This window comes from Barbus barbus, assembly GCF_936440315.1.
Source record: "Barbus barbus genome assembly, chromosome: 5".
In the NCBI taxonomy this organism is placed as follows: Eukaryota; Metazoa; Chordata; class Actinopteri; order Cypriniformes; family Cyprinidae; genus Barbus; species Barbus barbus.
Genome location: NC_136733.1, coordinates 30,015,751 through 30,042,465, shown reverse-complemented (window position 1 = coordinate 30,042,465; position 26,715 = coordinate 30,015,751). Strand labels below are relative to the sequence as shown.

At 38.4% G+C, this 26,715-nt stretch overlaps 1 protein-coding gene and 1 long non-coding RNA gene across 2 annotated transcripts; one reads left to right on the top strand and one right to left on the bottom strand.

Annotated features, from left to right (window-relative positions):
- LOC306869803 (rho guanine nucleotide exchange factor 9-like) lies at positions 1 to 26,715 on the top strand (the record flags this gene model as incomplete). Its single annotated transcript, XM_079416722.1, has 11 exons — positions 1 to 85; positions 12,817 to 12,996; positions 13,305 to 13,388; positions 19,760 to 19,975; positions 21,953 to 22,132; positions 22,221 to 22,453; positions 22,622 to 22,751; positions 23,670 to 23,801; positions 25,214 to 25,457; positions 25,686 to 25,754; positions 26,543 to 26,715. The coding sequence occupies exons 1-11, from the start codon at positions 77 to 79 to the stop codon at positions 26,713 to 26,715; spliced, it is 1,650 nt and encodes a 549-aa protein (XP_079272848.1). The 5' UTR covers positions 1 to 76.
- On the bottom strand, positions 10,952 to 17,134 carry LOC306869804. The gene is made up of 3 exons (XR_013784205.1): positions 16,944 to 17,134; positions 13,417 to 13,541; positions 10,952 to 13,049 (listed from the first exon to the last, which is right to left on the bottom strand). It is a non-coding gene; the product is annotated as an uncharacterized lncRNA (long non-coding RNA).

Below are 26,715 nucleotides of genomic sequence, written 5' to 3'. Positions count from 1 at the left end.
TACAGGTCTGCAGCTGGCGTCGGGGGCTCGAACCTGCGGAAAGGACACGGATCCAGGACCGGGACTGACCCTGAGGATGATGAAGGTGAGGCTGACTGTGATGCTGACCCGTGAGCGCCATTCTTCTGGCTTACCGACGGTCTCTGTTAACGGATACGAAAAAAAGGTGGAGGGGAGGGGGGTCTTTATTAGCGATGTTGGATACACACAAGCAGAACAGAACAGAGGTCGCGAAAGCGCGAAGTGGCATCTCGGCATCGTGAAGTATTCTTCGTTTTATTCACCTGGGAGGCTGCGAGTTAATGGACGCTCCCCCCTCGCGCCGCTCTCAATTCGCCTGCGCGGAGAGACTCGCACCGTTCCAGTACTATGGAAACGAGAGAGATGGAGCAAGCGCACGACAGAGGGGGATACCCAGCACCTCAGCGCCGCCTCGGGCATGTCAATGACGTTGGTATATTTTGCGCTCTCCTAAATGTGTCACGGTGTCCGTTAGAAGCTGTTCACCTTTGATTTAAGCGCGACGCAAGTGCGTGCGCAAAAGCCGTTCGTTTTTCTGCCTCCGTCGCGGCTGATTCTGACGCGAGTCCGCGTTTTCTCGTTTATTGATTGTGAGCGACCGGCGTTCTGTAGTCAAGCGCCGGGATGCGTGCGCGCAAGCACGCGTGCGTCCGCTTCGTTTTATTTTTTACAGACATGATCGTTTGTGCGCAGTTTATCGGTGTCAAACGCACACGCTGATTTCGCGGTCGAGGACGAGACTTGCAAGCTAGGCCGGCGATGACGCGTCTCTGGCCTCCGTTGAGAGGATAAAACCCGGCCAAAATGAAAGAATTGAAAGAATGCTCGCGTATTTTGTTTCCTTGAGGTGTGTCCTCGAGCTGATCGCAATGAGACGCTCCGATGGTCACAGGTGCCTCTCACATCTTTAATTTCCTCTGCACCATCCTACACCATTAATGGTTTCTCTAATGTTTAACAGTTCTGGTCTATTATAGAGAAGCCACTTATCATCTGTTGACCTATAAGCACACTACACTTTTTTGCTATTGAGGGACATTTGTAGGAGTATGGATATATTGTGCGATCAAACAATGTATCCAGGCAGTTGCACCTGAATGGTCATATACTGAGGCCATGCCTTATTGCACACCCGATTCATCCAAGGTTCAGGCTATAAACACGAGAGAAGTTGGTGTTAAACCTGTGACATTCCTTTGCATGGTTTGTTTTAATTAGGTTTCAAAGTTGTCCAAAGGAAGTTCTTAGCAATGGATAATACTAATCAAAAATGAAGTTTTGATATATTTACGGTAGGACATATTACAATATATCTTCATGGAACATGATCTTTACTTAATATCCTAATGATTTTTGGCATAAAAGAAAATCTATAATTTTGACCCACACAATGTTGGCTATTGCTACAAATATACCCGTGCTACTTATGACTGCTTTTGTGGTCCAGGGTCACAAATTATAAATCAGATGTGCAAAATGTTCATACCTCACAATAGGTTTGAAAATTTCCTGTACATTTTAGCCATTTCTATACAGAGACTTACAGACTCTACTTCCACCTCCGAGCAGCGATGCCCATGTATGACAGGGATTTCCTCATTTCTTATTGGCTAAACTGATGGTGTTCCAACATGCTTATCCTCAACCTGACCCCTTCTAGAGGACAGAGAGGCGTTTGGCTATTCTCATTAAAGATGATTACGGAATCACTGCTGTCAGCTAAAACATGAATCAGCTGAATCATTCCCTTGAACTTATGTTGCTCAAACCATCAGCCTTAGTGTTTTGTGTGTTCGCGCTGCAAGCGCATTATTTGCAGACTGGGGTTTTGTTGTGCGTTGGAGCATAATGGTTTGGATGCATCCCACTGAAGTGCTGAAACCGTTGACTCACTCTCTCTACAGAGAAACAATATTATTCCCGAAAACTTCACTGATGGCGTGCTGCATCAAACTCCGTAATACTTCTGCTGGAAACTCAAAGCCACAGTACATTATTTCTATACATATACACTCCCAGAAAAAAACTGGCAAAAGCTGTGACTGGAGCAGCACCTTTTCAAAATGTAAATGTACCATTTAGATACTAATACACACTATACTAATGTGTACCTTTATGGTAAAAATAAGTATCTCTTATGGGTAAATAAGGTACAAAGGTGGACCTTTTAAAATACATTCAATAGGTGTACCTTTTGACAGCTTTGAACTTTTAATGACTTGTTTTAATTTTAAAACACAAGGTTTTGAACCCTGTAACTGCTTTATTAGCTGTGTTTTTTTTTTCTTTCTTTAAAGCAAAGTAAACATTAATAGCTGTAACTGGCTTGTGATAAGAAGCCACTGTCACACCAAACATATTAAGCACTGCGTTTATGTTCTGTCATATAATATTAGAAATACCAGACATATTGTCACATGTAAAGCAGTTGTACGCACACACTGCAATTATGCATTGAGACATCAGTTAGCACCGGTGTGGGATGTTGAACACCGACTGTCATTCTGTATTGCCAGTCTATGGCAGGATATTTCCCTTTTGCATTAGCATGCAGTCCTTCTCTCCCAACAGGTCTGATGCACCTGTTAACAGTGAAGGGAAGTCTGGGAAATGTACTGTCAGTGCAAAAGAGAGCAACTCTGACTTAATGTCACAAATGACATCATATAGTTTGCGTTAAATGCCCTAGAGACAGATTCTTTGCCTTCTTTAAGTGCGCAATCTCGCATGAGTGTATGTTGGCGTATTCGTTAAAACAGAAGCTTACGGATTCACTTTACATCCTACTCTTGAGACGCCAGCAGCCTTTAATCCTGTCCTCTGTAGCCATCTTAAAATGCGCTAGATTCAGCTCGGAAAGTCTTACATAAAAGGTGATTGCAGAACAACTGATGTATGGAGGTTTTCTAGATTCTGACCTCATGGTGCACATTTTAGGGGTGCGTTCTGGCCTTTCAAATCAGTGGCTTGAGGTTTCAGGACTGTTCCACCGAGCTGGTGTATGACATTCACATGGAGAGGCATGTGCATCCAAAAATATGACTACATAAATGCGGGAAAGAGCGGGAAAACCAAGAGAATGGCCAGATTTAGAAACATCTGCACTGGGAGCGTAGGCTGGGAATCCACCCACCCACACACACAAACACACACATGCACACGCACGGCTTCATGCAAGCTGTATCACACACACCTATCTTTTGCATCTTTCATGGCTGAAAGGCTTTTGTGCATTTTCTCTGCTCGTGTTTGTTTTAGGAACCGTGTGGGCAGGCAATACTGCATGAGTTTAAAGCATTTAAAATCTAAATTTAGACCTCAAGAAAAGTGCAAAATGTTTTATCAGGATGATTCATATCAACGTGGAGGGAATAACAGGCTTAAGCAGCATCATACAGCTAAGCAGCTCAGACTCTAGTAGTTGCTTAAAACATTCGGTTCAAAATGTTACTTCGCTGTCTGCACATTTCATTTCTTTTATTATCTCTCCCTGCAAGATATGATGAGAAGTAATGGCTATATGAGTTTGTTTGTGTGTGTATGCAGTTATGAGAGCTTAATCCATAGCGTAGCAGTCTATTTTAATACAATCTCTCTCTCTTTTGCGCTCTCTCTCCATGTTCTTTCTCCAGTTCTCTCTCCTAGACTCCTAGCACACTGTACTCTGATTACATAATCGTCCTCCCCAGTCAGGTGTGTGTGCGTGTGTGTCTATGGTGAGGCAGCATCCTCTGCTCTCTTAGATATTCTGTTTTCCTTTTTCCCCTTTTCCCTTTTTCTGTTCTTTCTGTAGTGCAGTAATAATGATACTGAATGAATGAGGCACTTTGTTTTCTGCTAAGACATCCAAAGCAATTTATTTTGTTGAAGGGAACTCAGGTGAGCAGCACCTGGATGGAGTGATGGCAGTCAGTGAAAGCTTAAGTGCTGACCTACAGCAGCTGTTCTGCTGGAGGGGTGGAGATATTCGATTATTGGACATGGAATTTTATTAGAGGGCCTAATGGGTCATTTGGACCAGATGTTGAGGTAGACACCCTCTTAAGTGTTTTTAGCCTCTGCTATGCCATTTGTCCAAAGAACCGCAGCTTTCTTAGAGCAGAGGCGGTTGGCATCTGTGCTAGTGAGCTAGTGAGGGGGTCATTTCCTTCCCGAAATGTAACAAAATCCGTTTGAAACTTGGATATATCTAGATTCAAATGAGGTTGATGATTGGCTAGAATTGTAGAAAAGGCAGCACCTCAAGGTTTACCCACATATCATTTACTAGCTGGCCTCTGTTACACATATATCCATCCCCTCACTATTTGATATTCTTGATGCTGCTCTGTTTATTGTTAAGATGACAAAGAGTTTTTAAATGTGCATTTTTATGCTGGTCTACCTCAGAAGTCTAAGAGTATAATAATACCGAACGTGAATTCCAGTGTGATGCTTCAGTTTTTAATGGTGAAACATTGTGAGGTAAGATGTAAGAAGCTAAACATTAAATATTTGCTTTACAGTAATGTTTTATGATAGAATTGTTAAATGACAACAGCAAGTGGTGCAAACTTTTTTTTTCAAATTTTGCAGTTTTGAATTAAAAATGTATGCTGAATCGTTCACCTAATTCAGTCTATCTATCTATCTATCTATCTATCTATCTATCTATCTATCTATCTATCTATCTATCTATCTATCTATCTATCTATCTGTCTGTCTGTCTGTCTGTCTGTCTGTCTGTCTGTCTGTCTGTCTGTCTGTCTGTCTGTCTGTCTGTCTGTCTGTCTGTCTGTCTGTCTGTCTGTCTGTCTGTCTGTCTGTCTGTCTGTCTGTCGTTCTGTCGTTCTATTGTTCTTTCCATATGGCCTAAACCTTTAGACTTCAAAGTTTTAAAACTCTTTTCAAAATTTTACACAAAGCTACATTCAGAGTTTGTCTGGACAAAATTGGCGTTTTTAGTTAAAAGTTACAGTTAATTTAAAGCTACAGTATGTAGCCTTTTTATTGTTCATATTGTACAAACTTTATATAATGAGCAAGTACTTAAACTCATTTTCCAAACTGTGTTTTTATCTAGTCCTGAATCACTAAATGCCTATAGTAAGTGGTTATATTGAGACTATTTTAGATCTGTCAGGATGACAACTACGCTGGAGTAACTCAGTACCTGTGTGACGCATCATATCCATAAACAGAGAGAAGGCTACAACGTTCTTCCATAAGACACATAAGTTACATAGTGTACCTTTAAATTAATTTCAATTCTACTTCCTTACATTCACAGTTCTGATTCCACGTTCTACCGCGATTCAAATTCAGAAATTAAAAAGTGAATTCAGTTCACTTTTGAACCCTGCCTAGAAGCCAAAATGGTCTAAGACAGCAAGATCATCTCTTGTCAGTTGTCAGTTTAGGAGAATGCAGTGAATTGGGTAAAATGCTTAACAGATGCCCATTCAAATAACCTGTCATCCATAATAAATAATCAGTCCATAATCAATTTAATGATAGTGTGTAAGGCTGTTGACTGAAGGACATCAGTTTTGTAGATGTGTGCACCAAGGCATTCACACAGAGAATGAGAGACTGATCAAGACAGCGAGAGAAAGAGGAAGAATGTTCCTGAGTACAGTTCATTCATGCAGGAATAAAGGCAGGAGGAATGAAGAGACGACAGATAACACACACACACACAAAGTCATGGCCCTCTAATGCTAGTGTTACTGTCCTGCTGTATTCTCACTGTTTATGAACAGATTGCCTCGGTTTGGCTCTTATAGACAGGATTTCATCCAGCTAAATTCATCTCCATCCAATCTGATAATCTCAGGGACTGTTACATCATTTTATCGTGTGTGCAGTGTAATATTTCAATGTGTGGTTGATAGCCTACAGCTTTGATACACACAGTGCCACATAATAATAAATCACATGAGAATAAGCTGCGGATGAATTGATATGTTTAAGGGTTGTACATGATCCTCATCAGCTGTTCTCTGATCTGATGCTAGCTGGGACAGGAACACAGCTTTTCCACTGCAGTTTTTCTGACTGATTTGCATAATCCTACTGCCTACTGTTCCCTTTAGAGAGAGAGAAAAAAGCACGTTGCAACATTATTGAGACTGCACAGAGAGACGTTTCTTAACTTCTTAGAGACATTTCTTCTTAACTTTTAACTTAATAAATCAAACTCATTTGTTTCCTGGTATTAGTGATGAATCGGTTGAACCGAAGTATGAATGATTCACTGACTCGTTTAACTGTATTTTTCGTAATGAGCCAGGAACTGATGAGTGAGATGATAGTAAAAACATCTGCAGTGAATTAAAGGAATATGGTGACTTTACTGTATGACAGTTGGTTTGGTAAATAGTATTTTGAGCTGTACCTTGTTTTATTCTTATTATCATCATCATCTTCCTCGGAGTTCTTGACAGAATAGCAGACCCTCAAAATGAGAAGACATCCATAAACGTTCAGAGTTCAGAGTGGCAGGCACCTGGAGTGAAATGTGGAGGGGTTCCTTGACATCTGCCACCTTGCCACCCGCGATGACGTCTGTTTTAAGGTTTTGACTTCGGTGTAGTCTGGACGAAGATCTCCGCTTCATTATGCCCCGCGCCGATCTTTGCTGGACCCTGGAAGCTTACATAAACGTTTTTGGTGAATTTTGGTGAAAATTGAGGCTGGTGAGGACTGGCTTATTGACTGGGACACTGAAATACTGCCTTCCACCCTGAACTATGTACTCTTTCTTCATCATCGCTGGTTTTAGCCAGCACAGAAACTGAATCATCGCCCTGTATAAATTGTGATTTGTTGTCAGTAGTCCCACCCAACCTACCTCTCCTTCCTACCTCCACTACTAAACTCAGCCAGTCTTCCAGTCCCACCTCTGCTGGATGCCTGCAGCCCTTTGTCTACCTGCGTGACACCTTGTAGCGATGTAAAGCCTCAGGTCTTGCAGTTACCAGTCTTACCTAAGCGAGATGATCCTTTGGGTCTGCTTCTGATCCCTTTGCTCTACCTCGGCCCATCAACCTGTCATCTCTGCCTTGGCTCCTCCCACCCTTGGTTCCACCTGAGATCCTCAGCTGGACGGCTCTCTCAGTCGTCTCCCTGCCTGTGTCATGGACTTTTTTTGCTGCGCTCCATCTCTCCACTCCTATGGCTTCAGTGGGTTTCTCCTTCTTCCCGGCTACGCCTCAGTCCTTAGCTACTCAGATTTCACCTCAGACGCTTATCACAGCAAATTCTGTCCACTCGTACCATCATCGTCCCCATGGATTTTCCCACTCTCTTCTCCTCTGTGTTTTTTTCCTCCTGTCTTTCTGCCTGTTCTTGCCATCCCTTTGCCTGCTCTACTCCATCCCTTCGCCATCACCTCATCCACCTCCAAACCCCCCACCGTTCCTATCTCACCTCTTCAGTTATGGCAAGAGATTGCACTTTCCATGAGGGGCTGTAACACAGTACTGTTTAGTTTCATTATCATGGACTTTTAGTTTGTTTTCACTAGTTTCCTGTCTTCTTTTGTTCAGTTTTCCCACCATTCTTTAGTTGTCACGGATATTCAGCACAGTACGGGTGTTTTTCATTGTTACCCTCATTCGCCATGTTTTTAAATCGCTTTGTTCTCACCTTTCAATTGTCTGTGATTGTGTTGAACACAACTGTCTTGTAGGAAATTATAATTTATATATTTATTAATGAAACTTCTTATATTAATTAATGAAGGAATATCACTCAAGCAAGAGTGTCTCAAGCAATCACAGCCATCTTGATATTTACAAAGACGACACAACTGCGTCTGATATTGCTTTTATAAAACAGTTCAGTGAGCCAGAGATTATTTTGAATAACATACATTCTAGACAGTATCGCCAGTAATTTAGTCAGTTTTTGCCTTGCTAATTAAAACAGTTTCAAGCAAACAATAGCAGAATTGACAAGAACAAAGCGTCACTTAGAAACACGGTAATGCCGTTTTTGTTGCTGAATGAATTGAGTGAATCATTCAATGATTCACTTATATAAACAAACACTTGTTTTTTTTTCCTGCATGAAACAGAGTGATTGAACAAAAGGAATGAATAATTTAGTGATTCATACATGAAGGCAGTCACTTGTTGCCTCCTACTGGTAAAACAATGTGATTTGCATGAAATAGTCTTTGAAAGATCCCCATCACTGATGCAAGATTTTCACCCAGTAATGGTTGAAATTTCAGACCTGTACACAAAGCTGTCGAACATGTAATACAGAAACAGTCACCGTATCCAATTACAAACATGTACAAGACACAAGTAAAGCATTTAAACAAATACTTAAACATATCGCCTCTGGAGAAGATTCTTTACAGTAGATACAAGGAAAATTAATGGTGGAGCGATAATTCAAACCCTTATAGGCTGTGGATCTGTATGTAATCACACACACAAACACACACACACACACACACACACACACACACTCGCACACACAAACACATGTGTGTGTTCATGTTGGGTAATTCAGAGCTTTGTACACTTGAACAACAGTAATGGAGTTTAGAGATCAGATCAGCGGAGAACTCTCGCATTTACCCACAGTGTGTTGTGACACTGAGATAGCAACTGCCATGATGTGTATCAAATGCAGTTGCTTTATACAAATCAAACAGATTTGACTCTTTCTGCTGACAACATAACATTTTTTTTCTCTTTAAATCTGCAAAAGAGAATTTTTTACAGCCTGGCTGCCTCTGAGACAGAGAGAGAGAGAGGAAAAGTGCCTGGAGTTGTGGGGGTGAATTCTTGGAGCTGATTATGTATGAGTGTTTCTGTGTAGAGAATTACCAAGCCATCATCTCAAGTTGCTGTCATGGGCTTGTATATGTGAAATTCAGCAGGAAGCAATACTATAACGCATCTAGTCTTTACTCGAGCATGGAAGCCATGGTTACTCAAGCACAGCTTTTCTATAGCTCTGTGACCTTGTACATTGCCATTTCCTTCCTACATGAGCACAATTGCACCGTGGGATCCAGTTCATTTCAGATCTGATTTGGAGTTGGTTTAAAAGAGACTTTGGTGATGACGGCATTCTGTATATTTCATTAATTTAACAGTCACAACTGAATGTTTAGAGTAAGTTTGGATGAGGTATGCTGTTTGTATGGCATTGTAGTCAATATCTAGTTGTCTGTCATTATTATACAGGTACATCTAAAAAAAAATTGTATATCATGATAAAGGTCAATATTTTTGTCACTCATTTCAGAAAGTGAAACCCATATATTATATAGATTCATTACACATAGAGTGAAATATTTCAAGCCTTTATTTATTGAAATTTGGCTTACAGATAACGAAAACCCCAAATTCAGTGTCTCAGAAAATTATAATATTACATAAGATCAATAAAAAAAGGATATTTTAAACAGAAATGTCAGGCTTCTGAAAAGTATGTTCATTTCTATGCACTCAATACTTGGTAGGGCCTCCTTTTGCATGAATTACTGCATCAATGTGGCGTGGCATGGAGGCAATCAGCCTGTGGCACTGCTCAGGTGTAATGGAAGCCCAGGTTGCTTTGATAGTGGCCTTCAGGTCATCTGCATTGTTGGGTCTGGTGTCTCTCATCTTCCTCTCTATGGGGTTCAAGTCAGGCGAGTTTGCTGGCCAATCAAGCACAGTAACATGGTCATTGAACCAGCTTTTGGTACCTTTGGTAGTGTGGACAGGTGCCAAGTCCTGCTGGAAAATGAAATCAGCATCTCCATAAAGCTTGTCAGCAGAAGGAAGCATAAAGTGCTCTGAAATTTCCTGGTAGATGGCTGCTTTGATTGTGGACTTCAGAAAACACAGTGGACCAACACCAGCAGATGACATGGCAGCCCAAATCATCACTGACTCTGGAAACTTCACACTGGACTTCAAGCAACATGGATTCTGTGCCTCTCCACTCTTCCTCCAGACTCTGGGACCTTGTTTTCCAAATGAAATGCAAAATTTACTTTCATCTGAAAAGAGGACTTTGGACCACTGAGCAACAGTCCAGTCTTTTTCTCCACAGCCCAGGTAAGACGCTTCTGACGTTGTCTCTGGTTCAGAAGTGGCTTGGTAGCCCTTTTCCTGAAGACGTCTGAGCGTGGTGACTCTTGATGCACTGACTCCAGCTTCAGTCCACTCCTTGTGAAGCTCTTCCAAGTGTTTGAATCAGCTTTGCGTGACAGTATTCTCAAGCTTGCGGTCATCCCTGTTGCTTGTGCACCTTTTCCTACCCAAATTCTTCCTTCCAGTCAACTTTGCATTTAATATGCTTTGATACAGCACTCTGTAAACAGCCACACCTTTCAGTAATGACCCTCTGTGACTTACCCTCTTTGTGGAGGGCGTCAATGTTGGTCTTCTGGATCATTGCCAAGTCAGCAGTCTTCTCCATTATTGTGGTTTCAAAGAACAAGAGATACCCGGAATTTATACTGTAGGGATGGTCATTAATTGAAACTCAAATGTAAATATTGTAATATTTTGAGATACTGATTTTTGACTTTCATGAGCTGTAAGCTCTAATCATCAAAATTAAAACAACTGTTTTTTTCAAACGTTTTACTTTACATGTAATGAATCTAAAATATATGAAAGTTTCACATTTTGTAAAAAAATTAACTTTTGTGTAAAAATTAAAAAATTTACTTTTTCATGATATTCTAATTTTTTTAGATGTACCTGTATATATAGCATAAATTCTTTGTGTGTGTGTGTGTGTGTGTTTAACTTGTGTTCAAGAGAACTGCCCTCAGATATATTTCACCAATAATAAAAGGATAGTTTAAATAGTAGTTTGATATATTTTATTAATAAATGTTATTTGTATAAAGGATTTGCATTTATGTGTTTGCTGGCTAGAAGCAACATTCTGTGACAGAATAGATATGAATTCAGTGAATTATTTTTTTAATTAATACTTTTATTCAGCAAGGATGTATTAAATTGATCAAAAGTCACAGTAAAGCTTATTTATATCGTTACAGAAGTTTCTACTTCAAATAAATGCAGTTCTTTTAAACTTTCACCAAATCAGTGTATTAGAATGATTTCTGAAGGATCATGTGACACTGAAGACTGGAGTAATGATGCTGAAAATTCAGTTTTGCCACCACAGGAATATTATGATTTAAAATATATTCAAAATAGAAAAAAGTTATTTTAAATTGTAAATAAAAATATTTCATAAAATTATGGTTTTTACTGTATTTCTGTGCAATATTAAAAAGGGTTGCACTTTATTTTACAGTACATGTACTTACAGTGTACCTACCTAAAGGCCGGGACACACTTCAAAGAACTAGCGGCAACGAAAGCCGACGGTGTTGTCGCCTCGCGTTGGCAGCGTCACTCAAACACACCGCACAGACTATAGCCGACTGCAAACTAACATGTGCGTTCTGCGCATACGTGAGAGGAATTAACTGTCTATATCAGCAGCTACCAATAGTATATATTCATCATTCAAAAGGAGAAACCTAAACAAAGATATACAAGATAAACACAGATATACGAAACGTAAACAAAGCAGCGCTTGCTTACCATTTTGAATATCAGTAACGTTGATAACTTTAATCATTTTAAGCAGCTGATGTTGTTATGAAAACATTCGCGTATTAGAATGATTGGGAAAGATCATATAACATTTACCACCTTCATTTACGTGCTCGTTTTCATCACTTTCACTGTAATTCTCAGGCACTGACTCGTTCACTAAAGGCTAGTTCACACTATAGGATTTTAAGCCCGATTTGCAAGTTAACGAGCTCGCCAACAGGTCGGGCTGTAATCTGCAAATCAGCAGGTGAACTACACAACGATGCATCAAAGAGGCTCGCTGATGCGTTGCCGACACCTCGCAGATGCCAAACAAATATCTAGCATGCCAAACATAGATTGTAAAAAAAAGATGGACGACACATCTCCGCTTCCTTCCACTATAGAAAGGTGAAGCCAAAGCATCTCATTATGGCCGCTGCCATCGTGAGAAAATGACATAATTTGGAGCCAGAGTCTGCGCAGTAGTGTCGTGAGGTGGAGCCACGGAATCAAACTCCCGCCCAAACTCCCGCAGACCCAATCAACCATAACGACACGCCCCGTTTTTATAGCATCAAATTGCTAGCTAAAATCAAACTTATCACAAAAACGAACAATTGAACATATATCAACGTGATAACAACTACCTTAAATGACCAAAACCTTATTTTTTTGGAAAAATTGTATTGGAAGTGTAATTTTATTTTTTTTATTTTTAATAAATTTTATTTATCTCAAGTCCCATTTGTTTACATGGAGAGGGCGGGGTTTATGACCTGTACTGCAGCCAGCCACCAGGGGGCGATCAAAGAGCCTACAGCTTCACTTTTCAGGTCGTATGAGGCACACCTGATGCCAAATATCTGGAGCGGTCGGCCGACTCGGCATCATCACGTGGTGTCAGGTGTTGTGACGAGCTACAGCCAATGAAAGCCAATATGCTACCCAAATAAGACTTATCAACTTCTCTCAAAAAATAGGGGTATTGTGTCTGTCCTAGCAACCTAATCTGCACCTTTTGTTTCCAAATTTAGGTGAAGCAGTCAGAAAAACAGGGCTAACCCAAATGAGATGCAGCGTTATATCTCGACACCCGTCAGTTTTGTTTCCGTAGAGCTGACTGTGGAGTGGAAGCCAGCATGTGACTGTTTGATGTTAATCCAGAATGTTTCTGGTGTTATGTAACTGTTGTCCTTCTGTAGCTTATCCTGCATCTACTCCTTCTCTCTTTCTGCAGTTGGTCAGCGGGGGCTCTGTAGTGAATGCCGAGGCAGTATGGGACCATGTGACCATGGCTGACAGGGAGCTGGCCTTCAAGGCCGGCGATGTCATCAAGGTGTTGGACGCCTCGAATAAGGACTGGTGGTGGGGTCAAATCGACGAGGAGGAGGGTTGGTTTCCCGCCAGCTTCGTCAGGGTAAGCCCATCTCTGACATATACCTGTCTGATGGCCACCTGTCCAAGACACACCTGCAGAAGCACATCTGTTTAACACAGCTGTTTTCACATCCAATACCGTTTCTCAATAGAAATCAGATAGAGCTGTTTAAAAGAGATGCAACACACAGGCCTGTCGAGAAATGAACAATATAACACATTTTCAGGTAAATGATTCAATATTAAAGACATACAGTCACAGCCCAGTCAGAAGAGGTCACATTCTTCCGTTTAACCTCCATCTTGAACCCAAACTCTTGTTTGTGTTGCTGTTGTTGTTTCTCTAAGGTGGAGTCCCACCCCCCTCAAACCAAACAGCTTTTTTATATCAACCCTGTCGCTGCATCACGCCTCACAAACGCCACGGCTAAGGTGCGTTTTTTTCAAAACCACTGCTTACCGTTTGACTGCATTCCATCGCTTACTGCTCACATGCTGTTGCTGTGTTCCAGCGTTTCGTTTCCGCTACAGTCGCTTCGCTTCGCTTCCATGGCAACTTATCTTCATGCCGGTGACAGTCTGGGTCTGTCAGAAAACATTGAAATGGGAAAAAAGATTTTGTTAATGTTATGCTGACTCAGTCATGACATTTAACGATGACTACTATCAATATTTCCCTCTTTTCTGACAGTATCTTGTTTTTTTTCATTTGTTTTTTTTTCTTGAGCAGATGTTGGTCTTAATTTGAGCCTCTCTGACTGCTAAAGATCTATTTTTAATCACATTTATATATATAAAGAAAGCTACAGAGATGGAAAACTCAAAAATAGATTTTCAGACAGACGTTTAAATATAAACCCTCAGTCACAACAACAATTTTATCAGTCCTTTCCTTCCAGCATCTCTTCAGATTGTGTCAGGGGTCTCAGTGGGGCCCCATTGCAAACCCGTCCTCTAACTCAACCTTTTCTCTCTCTATAGTGAGCCAGTTTATGCTTGAACCCCTCCAACCTCTTATATATTCTATAAACCTGAGAAAAGTCTGTTGTATTTTAAGTGTTAGTTTATCAGGGACAATGTAAAACCCACATCTAATATTATGAGTAAAATGTGCTGAAATGTTATGAATAAAACTAAAGGAGGCGATATGATCATGTTGCACAGTAAAACTGAAATATTGTGTGCAAGCACAGTCAGGCTTGATAATTTGCATATACTTGCAGATTCGCCGTTAGCTGTCCCTGGTGATGTCCCTGCACATAACTAAAGCTTAACCCTCTGTTGCACAACATTCCCTCTGGGTAACAAACCTGTTCTTTTTAACTTTCTAAAAATGTAGAAAAACTGTTTTCAACATTGATAATAATAAAAAATGTTTCTTGAGCACCAAATCAGCATATTAGAATGATTTCTGAAGGATCATGTGACACTGAAAACTAGAGTAATGATGCTGAAAAATCAGCTTTGCCAGCACAGGATACATTACATTCAGAAAAACATTAAGATAAAAACAAACAAACAAAGATAACAAAGTTATTTTAAGTTGTAATGATATTACTGTTTTTTTTTTGTTGAATAAATGCAGCCTTGGTGACAATAATAGACTTCTTTGAAACATAAAAAATTAGACTCAAAACTTGTTGTGTATTTTGATAATAATAAATATTTATGTTACATATATTTACATTTATTTATTTAGATTTAATATTTATACATTTTAGATGATAACTAAGAAACATTTGGTTTGTTTTCATGTATTTTTTGAATATTGTGACTTGATCAAATTTCTTTCCGTTGTGTCACAGTGTTGCCTCCAGGCAACATAACTAAAAAGGACACCCAAAAATATTGTCTTTTTAAAATGGAACAGGAATTTTAGTGCCATTTTATGCAAGTCAGTTTTTTTTACATTCCTTCATAATGCATGCAGTAGATTGTTAATAACACTGTCGTATTGTTAATGATGCATCTGGATTCTAAGTCCACTGCAGTTATGGCCAAAATCCGTCCATCTGTTTGCTTTCTCTAAGAAATCCCAAGCTTAGCACTGAAATATGAACATAAACCCTTTTAGTGGGATCATAGGTGAAAGGATAAAAGGAGGTGTAGGATAGAGATGTCCTTATGAAAGAGGAGTGTGTTTGTAAAGGTGGAGCGCTCTTTAATGGGACTTTTATGTAACTTGGTCTTAACTTTGGCTGCATACGTCAAGCTTCCTAAGTGCATTTCCCAGTTCCCCTTTTGCTTTCTTCCTATCTTTCTCTTTCCTCTCTTTTCTAACAGTCATCTATCCCCCTTTCCTCCCCAAACACACACTCGCGCAGATGGCAGGTTGTTTAAGCCACTCTCTCGGGCATGACAGGTGTGAGAAAATATCTTCGCTGTACAGAGAATATCACCTGTGTCCACACAGACAGATACATATTTAATACAAACACACACACACTATATCAATCTGTACAGCACGGCCTTTATTCTGACCCTTTGAGCATCTCTTATGCAACACTGAGAAAGGACAAGGAGAAACAGACAGGAAGGGAATGAATGTGCGAGAGATGGATGCGGTAGAGTCTGAAAGCATTATGTCACACCAGTTGGTGGCGCTGGCCTGCAGGTTTGGCGTCTCTCTCCTGCTGAGACCTGGAGCTCTCGTGTCATCAGAAATCATTGCTCACTGTTTACTCACAGTCCACACGCACAACACTAACTGTGCCCGCGTACGAGAATCAGCAGCGTACGGTGGAGCTAATAGCGCTTTAATTATGAAACCTTACATATATAAAGACAAACACAGCTTAAATGTGAGATAGGCATTTTATTATTTTAGAATAAATGGTCTTTTATCCCAGTCGCAGTATGTAATTTCTGCACCATTAGCAGCACAAAATGCAATACCTAAAATAATGCAGTCAAATTTTGCACTTACAATTCTTTTTCTTTATTTAACAGTCTGACATATTAACTTCTCGCTTCTTGTAAATCGTTTGCAGGACTACACATTTGTTGTTTAATTAATATATATACATATATATTAATTCTGTTTGGTGCTGCAAGTAACACAAAAGCTACACACTTTCACTTTTAATTTGGAGTTTAACACGACAAGATTCAAATATTCCATATTATTACTATTGAAATGAAATGTATGCTCAGTGCCCTGTGGAGTTTCAGATTTCAAAAGCTTGAAGTTAATATCTAGAATATTAACATATTCAAATTAAATCATTAAAAAATAAATGTAAAATAATCATTTAAAATAATTAATAAATATAATTATATATATGCAGTGGCAAAATTTAACATGACAACATTCAAATATTTTAAATAATTGTTATCCAACTGGCTATTATGCATTTTGTCATTTCATTTACTGTCCCATGTGACATTTACTGGATCACCAAAGCTTGATGTTAATATTATATAGAATATTTGAAAATCAATTAATTTTATAAAGAAAATATCAAATAAAAAAACAATAATCATTTTAAATAATTATAATAAAAAACAAATAATAATTACCTCTAGATGTGTATTTTTGCAGTGGCAGAGCCTTTTTAAGATCATTAGTGGTTTAAACCAAAAACTTACAACTTCAGAGTTTTTTAAATTTTTTAAAACATTTTTCTTTTTGTGGTTTGTGTGTTTGTGAATCAGATTACACTGGTCATGCTTTGTGTTTGTGTTCATATCTCATGAAATTCAGACGACTAACTCACAACTTGGGGTAAAATTACAGCACAGTGTGACTTATTTTGCAGTAGCAATGCAGTATATTTAGTAGCAGCACAGCAAACTGAAACCAGAATCCAATTTATGGTACTTCACCAATGAACACTGTTTGCAAACAAATGAATTCAGGTAACATTTTTATATAGTTTGAACAGTTGCATACTGTAAACTATTGAAATGGTACATCTGAGAGTGAATATAACCATTCTAAGTATCCAACTAAAAGAGATTGATAAATATTGTGTTAATGTCACTTACAAGGGGTAGTTTTTGGTTTTGGTGTAAGATGCTGACACCTTTACACTGTATCCTCTGTTCTGCTGTGTCTTGTGTTTCTCTTCACTGTTCAGTAAGGTTGAGTCATGAAGCATAAAATGAGACGTCACTTTTCATTAGAGGACAGGAGAGAAGAACAGACCAAAAAAAAAAAAAAAAACCCAGATTGCTCTGTGAGGAGAGGGTGAGAGAGAAAGAGAGAGAGGCTAAAATAGATTGGACACTGAGAGGAAGGAAAGATAAGATTGAAGTTTGTATGTGTGCACAGGTGTGTGTGTGTGTGACATCTGCGTCATCAGTGTTCTTCTGATTCCTCTATTTCTTGAAACAGACAACCGTAGCAACACGCACGTTGTGTAGCCGGGCAGCAGGATCACTAAACTAAGCCTTTCTGTTGACAAGAATGAGGACGGACAGCTAGCAAGGCTAATGCACTGGAAAGTTGCGCTGAAGCAGAGATTTCTAGGTATACAAGTATAATTTGAGATTTTAATGAGATCTTAATCCGAGAAACATCCTTCAAGAGATTAGATTTCGTATCTATGACTCTGTGTAGAAACAGAGTGTGTGAGACAGAAAGGGATAGAGAGAGAGAGAGAGAGGGCGAGGGACTTATGCAGGACATGGTTTCAGGGTGAACAGAATCTGTGACAGGCTTGTGTATTTATGAAAATCTATTTTTAATTGTGAGTGGATTGTGAGTCCATATCAGGTCAGCTGTGTTGTGTGTGTGTGTGTGTATGTGTGGGTAAGATTTTGCTATGTCTGTGTTGTCTCAGTGTCCTTACAAGGATAACAAAACCTGAAATTATCTTCACCGTGGGGACCAGACAGCAGTTTCCATGAAGAATACGGCTTAAAGGGACAGTTTAGCCGAAATGAAAGTTCTGTTATTATTTACTTATTCTCGTGTCATTCCAAACATGTATGCTGTTTTTTCCCCATAAAAATAGTGGAAAACCTGTTTCCACCACTGAATAAAAAAATTAAAAAAGGTAATTGCAACATTTTATCTCACAATTCTGACTTTTTTCTCAGAATTGTGAAATATAAACTCACAATTGCGAGTTATAAAGTCAGAATTACTTGATATAAAGTTTATATCTCACAATTCTGATTTAACTCGCAATTGTGAGTTTATATCACTGACTTTAGAACTCGCAATTGTGAATTATTAAGTCAAATTATGAGATATAAACTCGCAATTCTGAGAAAATATCAGTCTTTTTTCCCTTCAGAAGTAGACTTTATCTCATAATTGCAAGTTTATATCTCACAATTCTGAGAAAAATAGTCAGAATGGCAAGATGTAAACTCGCAACTGTGAGAAAAAAAGTCAGAATTGCCAGTTTGTATCTCGAGTTTATATCTCACAATTAAAAAAATAAATAAATCAGAAACAAAGTTGGAATTGCGAAATGTAAACTCGAAAAAGTCAGAATTATGAGATAAAAAGTCGCAATTATTTTTTATACATAGGTACAAACAGTCTTCCACAGAAAATAGGTCTGACAAAATAGGTCTGAATGATTTGTTCACAAATAGGACTGATCTGGTTCTCACTGACCCAATGATTTGGTCACCGTGGTTAACAGCTCATAAAATGTCAGTCTGTTTGTCACATAAGCTATTGTATGACTTCAGAAAGCTTGTATCAAAGTCATATGCTAATTTTATGATACATTGTAAATTCAACGAAAAGAGCGACCAATGCTTTCTTCAAAACTTCAGCTTTAGTGGTCCACAAAAGAAAGTCATACAGGTTTGTAACAACATGAAAGTTTGATTTTCATTTTTGTGTGACCTGTCCTTCAATAAAGTGATTAAAATAATGCTGTTATTAGGCTCCTGATATAACTGGAGTCTTCATCTCATTTAAGTGTATTTTACATATTTTTCAAAAGTATTATTCTTTTCATAAAGGGACAGTTCACCAAAAAATGTAAATGCTGTCATCATTTACACGTTGTTCCAAACCTGTATGACTTTTTTCTTTTGCAGAACACAAAAGAAGATATTTTGTCAAGTGTTATTTGGAAGTTAGAGGTAACCAAAATATTCTTCAATACATTTTCTTTCATATTTCACAGAAGAAAATAAGTCATACGGGGTTGGAACAACATGTATGAGTGAATTATAACAGAATTTTCATTTTTGTGTCAACTGTTCCTTTAAGTTTTACCTTTTGTTTCTGTGATTTAGTAGTGGAGTATAGCTCAGTATATAAAATGTGGGCATATTCATGGGTTTTTATTGTGCGTGTGTGAGAAAGAGAGTTTGCAAGTGTGCTCGCATGTGTGTTCACATCAGTTGGCTTACCTGGGAAAGCAAATGATCGGTTACATAATCAGGGCAAATAAAATCACATCAAATCCTCTCAACCAAACACACATAAACTGTGTTCCTAAGTGTGTGTCTACATCTCGCTCCTTCCCTTCTCTTCTCTTGCCTTGTGTGTGTGTATCTTGGCAGCTCTGTGACAGGTCCAAAAGCAGATTCATTTATGTCCTTGTGAAAAGTATTATTTTGTAAGTGTTTACTGCAATGCCTCTATTGTGGAAAAATGCAATTGGGACTGGTGCCACCAGAGGGAACACTCTGACTCCTTTTATTTCACGTCAATGTAACTTTAACCCCTGAAGTTTTAAAAGCCCTATCTAGACCTTTTATGAAAGCAATTACGCAGGCCCTTAACTCCGGATGCTAATCGAATGCGAGCACAATTATCATGATTACTTTAATTGATAATAACAGGGCTTGAAGATCAAGTCATGTATCTCTTAATGTGTGTGTTCTAGTTATGGGTAAATCAGGAGGAAAACACCGTGGTCGAGGCTGCCGAAAGCTCCAACGAGGTGCAGAATGGCCATGCGGAGGCCAGTCCGAATCCCAGCACTGACTGCCTGTGTCTGGGCCAGCCCACACAGAACCGGGACCAGATGAGGGCCAATGTCATCAATGAGATTATGAGCACAGAAAGACATTACATCAAACACCTGAAGGACATCTGTGAGGTAAAAAAAAAACACATGCCAACCCTTTCAAACCGAAACATCATATTTGCTTGTCTCAGATGGTTTTCCTAAAATTGCTGAGGAGAAATATACATTAACACAACTGAGACAAATGTAAGAGTATAAAACTGTAAAGTTTATGTGAATAGCATGGCTCAGATCATTTGTTCTTGTGAGAATCAGTTGAGACATATTTAAATTTATATTGAAATATTTTAATTGTTGGCTTGTTATAATTGTTAGCTACTGTAAATGTGAGCATAGGATGTGACATTGCTGAAATCTCATAGGGAGATCTACAGAAAACACATGTGAGGTTACTACGACATTTTCTGTAATAAGCAAAGTCTCCATTTGCTCTAAATTTAATGTCCAAAACTGTGTCAACATATTGCATGACATGTTTAAAATTTACACGAGCATTTAAAGGGATCATATGACGTTGCTAAAAAGAACATTATTTTGTGTATTTTGGTGTAATGAAATGTGTTTATGCGGTTTAAGGTGCAAAAAACACATTATTTTCCACATACTGTACATTATAGTTGCTCCTCTATGCTCCGCCTTTCTATTTTTACAAAGCTCATCGTTCTGAGAAGCGAGACGTGCCCTCATTGGCCAGCTATCCAGTGCGCTGTGACTGGCTGAATACCTGAAGCGTGTGACGGAAATGTTACGCCCCTTACCGTATTGTGATACCATGTCCCAGCGCAACAACACAAAAACAATAAAACCCATTATAAACGAGGCATCTGTTGCATCCAGGGGGGACATAATTACTGATTATAATGACTTATACTGTCTTTTTTTACCATTACCATGTCTGCATTTGTGATCCGAGAAACGACAAACAACAAGCACTACTCTACACGGCTCAAAACTCGTGTTTGAATCGTCAGTGGCAAATTCTTTAAATAAGAAAGCGTACTTACAGGCTGTGAGTCAGAAGCGCCAGACTGTCCTTGCAAAGTTGGAATTGCCCCACTTTATAGAAACAGTCTTGTGCATAGCTGGCAGGCTACTCCCAGGTTCAGGAAATAGTCCTCCGTAAAATGCGCTGCACACACTCTAATGTTTGGGTTGAACTGTTCTGGAACAGTGTTGTAAATACAACTTAACCACTGATTTCTAGTTGTGTCCTATTTTGGAAGCCCAAACAAAGTACTTTCGCTTTCACAACGAAACACAGCGTCTCCAGGACATGGTGCCGGCGGCAGCAACAACACTACAACGAGAATAAAAGTTACACCTTCTTTCTTTGCGTATACATTTGAACGGTGTTTTGCAAATCTTCCCACACAGTGATGTAGACATGTGGCGGTGTGTTTGAATGAGCCGTTTTAGGGGGGCGTGGCAGAGTCTGAACTTTGATAAAGAATATCTCTTTGGTTTTGAGACTTTAGTCTTTGTAACTTCAGGGATCTTATCTATGCACAAACTGCTTGTCACACTCCAAAGAGAAAGGAAAACTTGAAATCGCATCATATGACCCCTTTAAACGTTTGGTATCAGTAAATGGTTTTTTTTTAAGAACTGAGTTCTTTTATTTAAAAAGGAAGCATTAACTGATCAAAGGTGACTGTAAAGACATTTGAATTGTTACAAAAATCTATTTCGATATATAATCTATAGATATATAATCTAAAAGAATCTATATTCTTTTAAACTTTCTATTCATCAAAGAATCCTTCAAAAACATTACAGCAGCACACCTGTTTTACAATAGGAAATGTTTCTTGAGCACTAAATCAGTACATTAGAATGATTTCTGAAGATCATGTGACACTGAAAACTGGAGTAATGATGCTTAAAATTCAGATTTGCCATCACAGGAATAAATTACATGTTAAAATACATTTAAATAAACACAATTCATAAATGCAGCCTTAGTGAGCATAGTAGACTTATTTCAAAAACATAAAAATCCAAAAACTTTTGAATGGTAGTGTAAATTTGTGTATGTGTTATGCATTTTAGGGGTATCTCCGTCAGTGTAAAAAGAGGAGAGACATGTTTAACGACGATCAGCTGAAAGTGATCTTTGGAAATATCGAAGACATTTACAGATTCCAGTTGAGCTTTGTCAGAGACCTGGAGAAACAGTTTAACACAGAAGAACCTCATCTCAGCGAGATCGGACCTTGCTTTTTGGAACACGTCTGTATTGAAACACAGAAAATCACACATATATGTACACAATAAGTTGAGGATACTGATTTGTCGTGTTTTTATGGTTTTTTAACAGCAAGATGGATTCTGGATCTACTCGGAATACTGTAACAACCACGTTGACGCCTGCATGGAGATCACACGTCTCATGCGAGACGCACGATACCAGCACTTCTTCGAAGCTTGCCGATTGGTTCAGCAGATGATCGACATCGCCATTGATGGCTACCTGCTCACACCGTTCCAGAAAATCTGCAAATACCCTCTACAGCTGGCAGAGTTACTGAAATACACAGTACAAGAACACAGGTACACACGGATGCGCTAACTCCAGGTGCATCGTGCAGATAATGTCACAAAATATATGACTGTGTAAACGACACATTTTGAACTGACATATCTGGTTTCTACTTATCATTTTGACATCCCTCGTATTCGCTCTTCTGTTTCGCTCATTCTTTTCCCTTTCTTTCCCAGTGATTATCGGTACGTAGCTGCGGCGCTAGCTGTAATGAGAAATGTCACTCAGCAAATCAACGAACGCAAACGAAGGCTTGAGAACATTGACAAAATTGCCCAATGGCAGGCCTCTGTACTGGATTGGGAGGTGTGTGGCTAAAGCTTTTCAGACAAAATTAATTATTAGGATATAAACGATAGCAGTGGAATAGCTAAACAGGAAAAAATTATAATAATAGTAAATGATTAAATAAGTAGCACATATGTAACAGTACATGTTTTTAAAAGAAGTCTCTTATGTCAACATGCTGATTTGATGCTCAACTATTATACGTTATTATTAGTGCTATTGGAAGCAGTTTTTGATGCTTAATATTTTTGTGGAAATGATTCTTTCTCTTATTCTTTGATGAAAGGAAAGTTCAAAAGAACAGCATTTATTTTGAAATAGAAATCTTTTGTAACATTATAAATGTCTTTACTATCACTTTTGAGCAATTTAATCCATCCTTGCTAATAAAAATATTAAATTATTAATATACTTACCCTACATTCTTGAATGTTAGTATCACAGGTTTCCATAAAAATATTACACAGCAAAAACTTTCAACATTCATAATAATAAGTAATGTTTCTTGAGCACCAAATCAGCATATTAGAATGATTTCTAATGACCTAACAGTAATTGATGCTGAAAATGACATTAAGTAGAAAGGTACATATCAAAATATTTAGAGAAATTGTAATAATAAGTATATAATATTACTGTGTTACTGTATTTTAGATCAGATAAATGCTGCCTTGGTGAGCATAAGAGACTTTCAGGAACATAAGAAAATCCTAACTTATTCTAACCCATAAGTGTATTTAATATTTACTCACTCTGATGTTATTTCCTTTTACAAAAGGAGAATTTTCTATACAAGTTCCATTCAATGATGCATGTTATTTGCATGCAACCTGCACCACAGACTCCATTTGATTTGAGAGCTGCATACTAAGACCTGAATGCATCAGAGCCTCAGTGGTGTCAGATGTAATGATTCATTTGTTATTGTGTGTGCAGGCTGAGGATATTCTGGACAGGAGCTCAGAGCTTGTGTACACTGGGGAGATGTCCTGGATATATCAACCATACGGGCGCAGCCAAACCAGAATCTTCTTCCTATTCGATCATCAGATGGTCCTCTGCAAGAAGGTGAGGAAAGAAATAGGGGATGAAGGCAATAATAAACTCATTTTTTGATAAAGTCCAAAGTTTGAAAGAGTCCACTGGAAATAAAGTGTTGAGAACAGGTGAAAAATTAAGTGATGCAGACAGACGGACGGACGAACGGACGGACGGACAGATGAACAGACGGACAGATGGATGGATGGATGGATACAGATATCCTGCTTTTCATTCTTGAGGAGTAGGGATTGATTTTTGAGGGAAGGTAGCAGGCAGCTGATGATGTTCTTAGCACATTTGCTTTCACTTTGAGAGCAAAGATGCAGAACCGAACCAGACAGGCACACAGAAGCAAATAACCGATTAAATTCTGGTAGTGTAGCACAACTGAGGGTTTGTGATTTGGAGCTTTTCCAGCTGGAGGTAGAAGCTTTTTTGTGTTTTAACTGTCCTCCAAACACCCTTAAGATTAATGCACATGGCCCATTTTTAGTCTCTCCACAAAGGTGCAAAAACAGCTCTCTTCAGCCCCATCTGACATACCCAGACAATTTGAGACAAATTGTTTCTCACGAGACATATCTGACCTTAACAGGCTGCAGTCTTCAGATTTAATTTTATTTGGAGAAATTTTCAAAACGTGTACAATCAAAAAGGTAAGATTTTTGAAATGTTTTTTTTTAAAGAAGTCTCTTATGCTTAAGGTTGCGTTTATTTGATCAGAAATAGTCAAAACTGTAATATTGTGAAATGTTATTACAATTGTAAAAAACTTTTTTCGATTGTAATATATTTAAAAATGTCATTTATTCCTGTGATGGCAAAGCTGAATTTTCAGAAGCCATTACTCTAGTCTTCAGTGTCACATCATTCTGACATGCTGATTTGGTGCTCAATAAACATTTCTTATTATTATCAATGTTGCAAATAGCTGTGGTGCATAATATTTTTGTGGAAATCACTATGCATCAGAAAGTTCAACAGTATTTATTTTAAATAAAAATCTTTTGTAATTGTAATTATAAATGTCTTTACCATCACTTCCAATCAACTTAATGCATCTTTGCTGACCAATAATATAAATTTCTTTCTTTAAAAAAATCTTTTTGGCCCCAAACCTTTGAACAATATATTTCTATACTATATATACACATTATAGAAACGTATATGCAGATAATAAAAAAAAAAGTATTAAATTAGAAAACTGTTGTGAATTGTGCACATATCTTTTGATTATGGCCAGTCAGAGTTGTTCACACACAGAATACAACCTCCTGGTGTAGCAAATACCTTGATGTGTGTGGAGAGGAAAGGAGGTGGAGGATGAGAATGATGTATTGGATGTTTCATGCTGGAACAGAATAATCAATCCAGTTTCATTCTATCAGTAATCTGTCTGGATTACAGACATACCCATAAAGTCTCTCCGCCTTCCACAGGATCTCATTCGCCGTGATATTCTCTACTATAAGGGTCGGATTGACATGGATCGATACGAGGTCATTGATGCAATTGATGGCAGAGATGATGATTTTAACGTTAGCGTGAAGAACGCCTTCAAACTGGCCAACAGAGACACGGACGAGATCCATCTGTTCCTGCCTAAAAAGCTGGAGGAGAAAATCCGTTGGCTTCGGGCGTTTCAAGAGGAAAGAAAGATGGTTCAGGAAGATGAGAAGATTGGTGAGTTTAGACATTATTCCTAATGTCGTTTCAAATTTTTATGCTGTTATTTTATTTACACTGAACACAAAAGAAGTGTTTTGAAGACTATTTAGGCCAGTTTTTTTTCGAGACATTGACCATACAAGTTCATAGTCACCACTCACATTTAAACTTTGTTCTGTTCTTCACACAAAACTGTCAAACTTTACTCTGAACATTGTTTTATTATTTTTTTTGTCTCTTTAGGGTTTGAAATCTCTCAGTATCAGAAGAGACAAGCTGCCTTGACCGTTAGGAGAGTCACCAAACAGAAAGGTATGAAATCTTGAAACCTGTTCTTAAAGTAGGGCTGTGTGATAAAACGATAACGATTATTATCACAATATAATTTCCATCAATGAAACAATAACAAGAGTTCGATAAATGTTTGATATGTTTATGCACTGTCAGCTCAAGCTACTGTCAAATGTGAATTTCTAAGAGATAAAACATATTGTTACATTTAGAATTTTTGTTATCAAAGTCAGGCAACACAAACCTGTTTCGTGATTTGAAACAAGATCACTCATTAGAGCATACAGAAACTAAGATATTAACTTCTCTATTAAGATATATTTATTTTGTTAAGGAAAAATGTAAAGAAGTGTTTGTCATGTTCTGACCATAAAGAGTAGTTTAAAATCACAATTAATGGTCTGGTAGGAGCAAAAATCTGCCTTTAAACTTGAAATAAATGAAGATTTGAAAGTTATCATGATAATTATCGATATTGACTGACATGAAAAATGTTATCGCCCAGCCCTATCTTGAAGGATGTTCCTCATGGAATTTAGATCTTCTTAGAAGTTGTTGTGTCTCACTGCTTTATAAATTAAACTGTGTTCTATTGTATTGCTGTTACCATTGGGAAAAAGTGCCTGCTAAGAAAATATAAGTAAATTGATACTAATTGGAATTGCAGTAAATGGTGGTTTTGTTTGGAAGTAAATAATAATAAGTGCATCACTAATTAGTGATGCTGCAGTAACAAGTGATGTTAAACATTGAAAACAGTTGAGTTTATGCATTAATTTCTGCATATTCCCGTGTGTCCGTCTTCTCAGGTGTGGGCCGGTCGGGCCCCCCAGTGTATCCACCTCCACTGGACCCCATGAACCCCGGCCAGTACCTCCTCCCCGACGGATACGGGCAGGCGGACGGATACGAATATGAGCCCAAACGCAGCACATCTCCCTTCTGGCAGAACTTCAGTCGGTTAGCTCCCTTTAAAAAATAG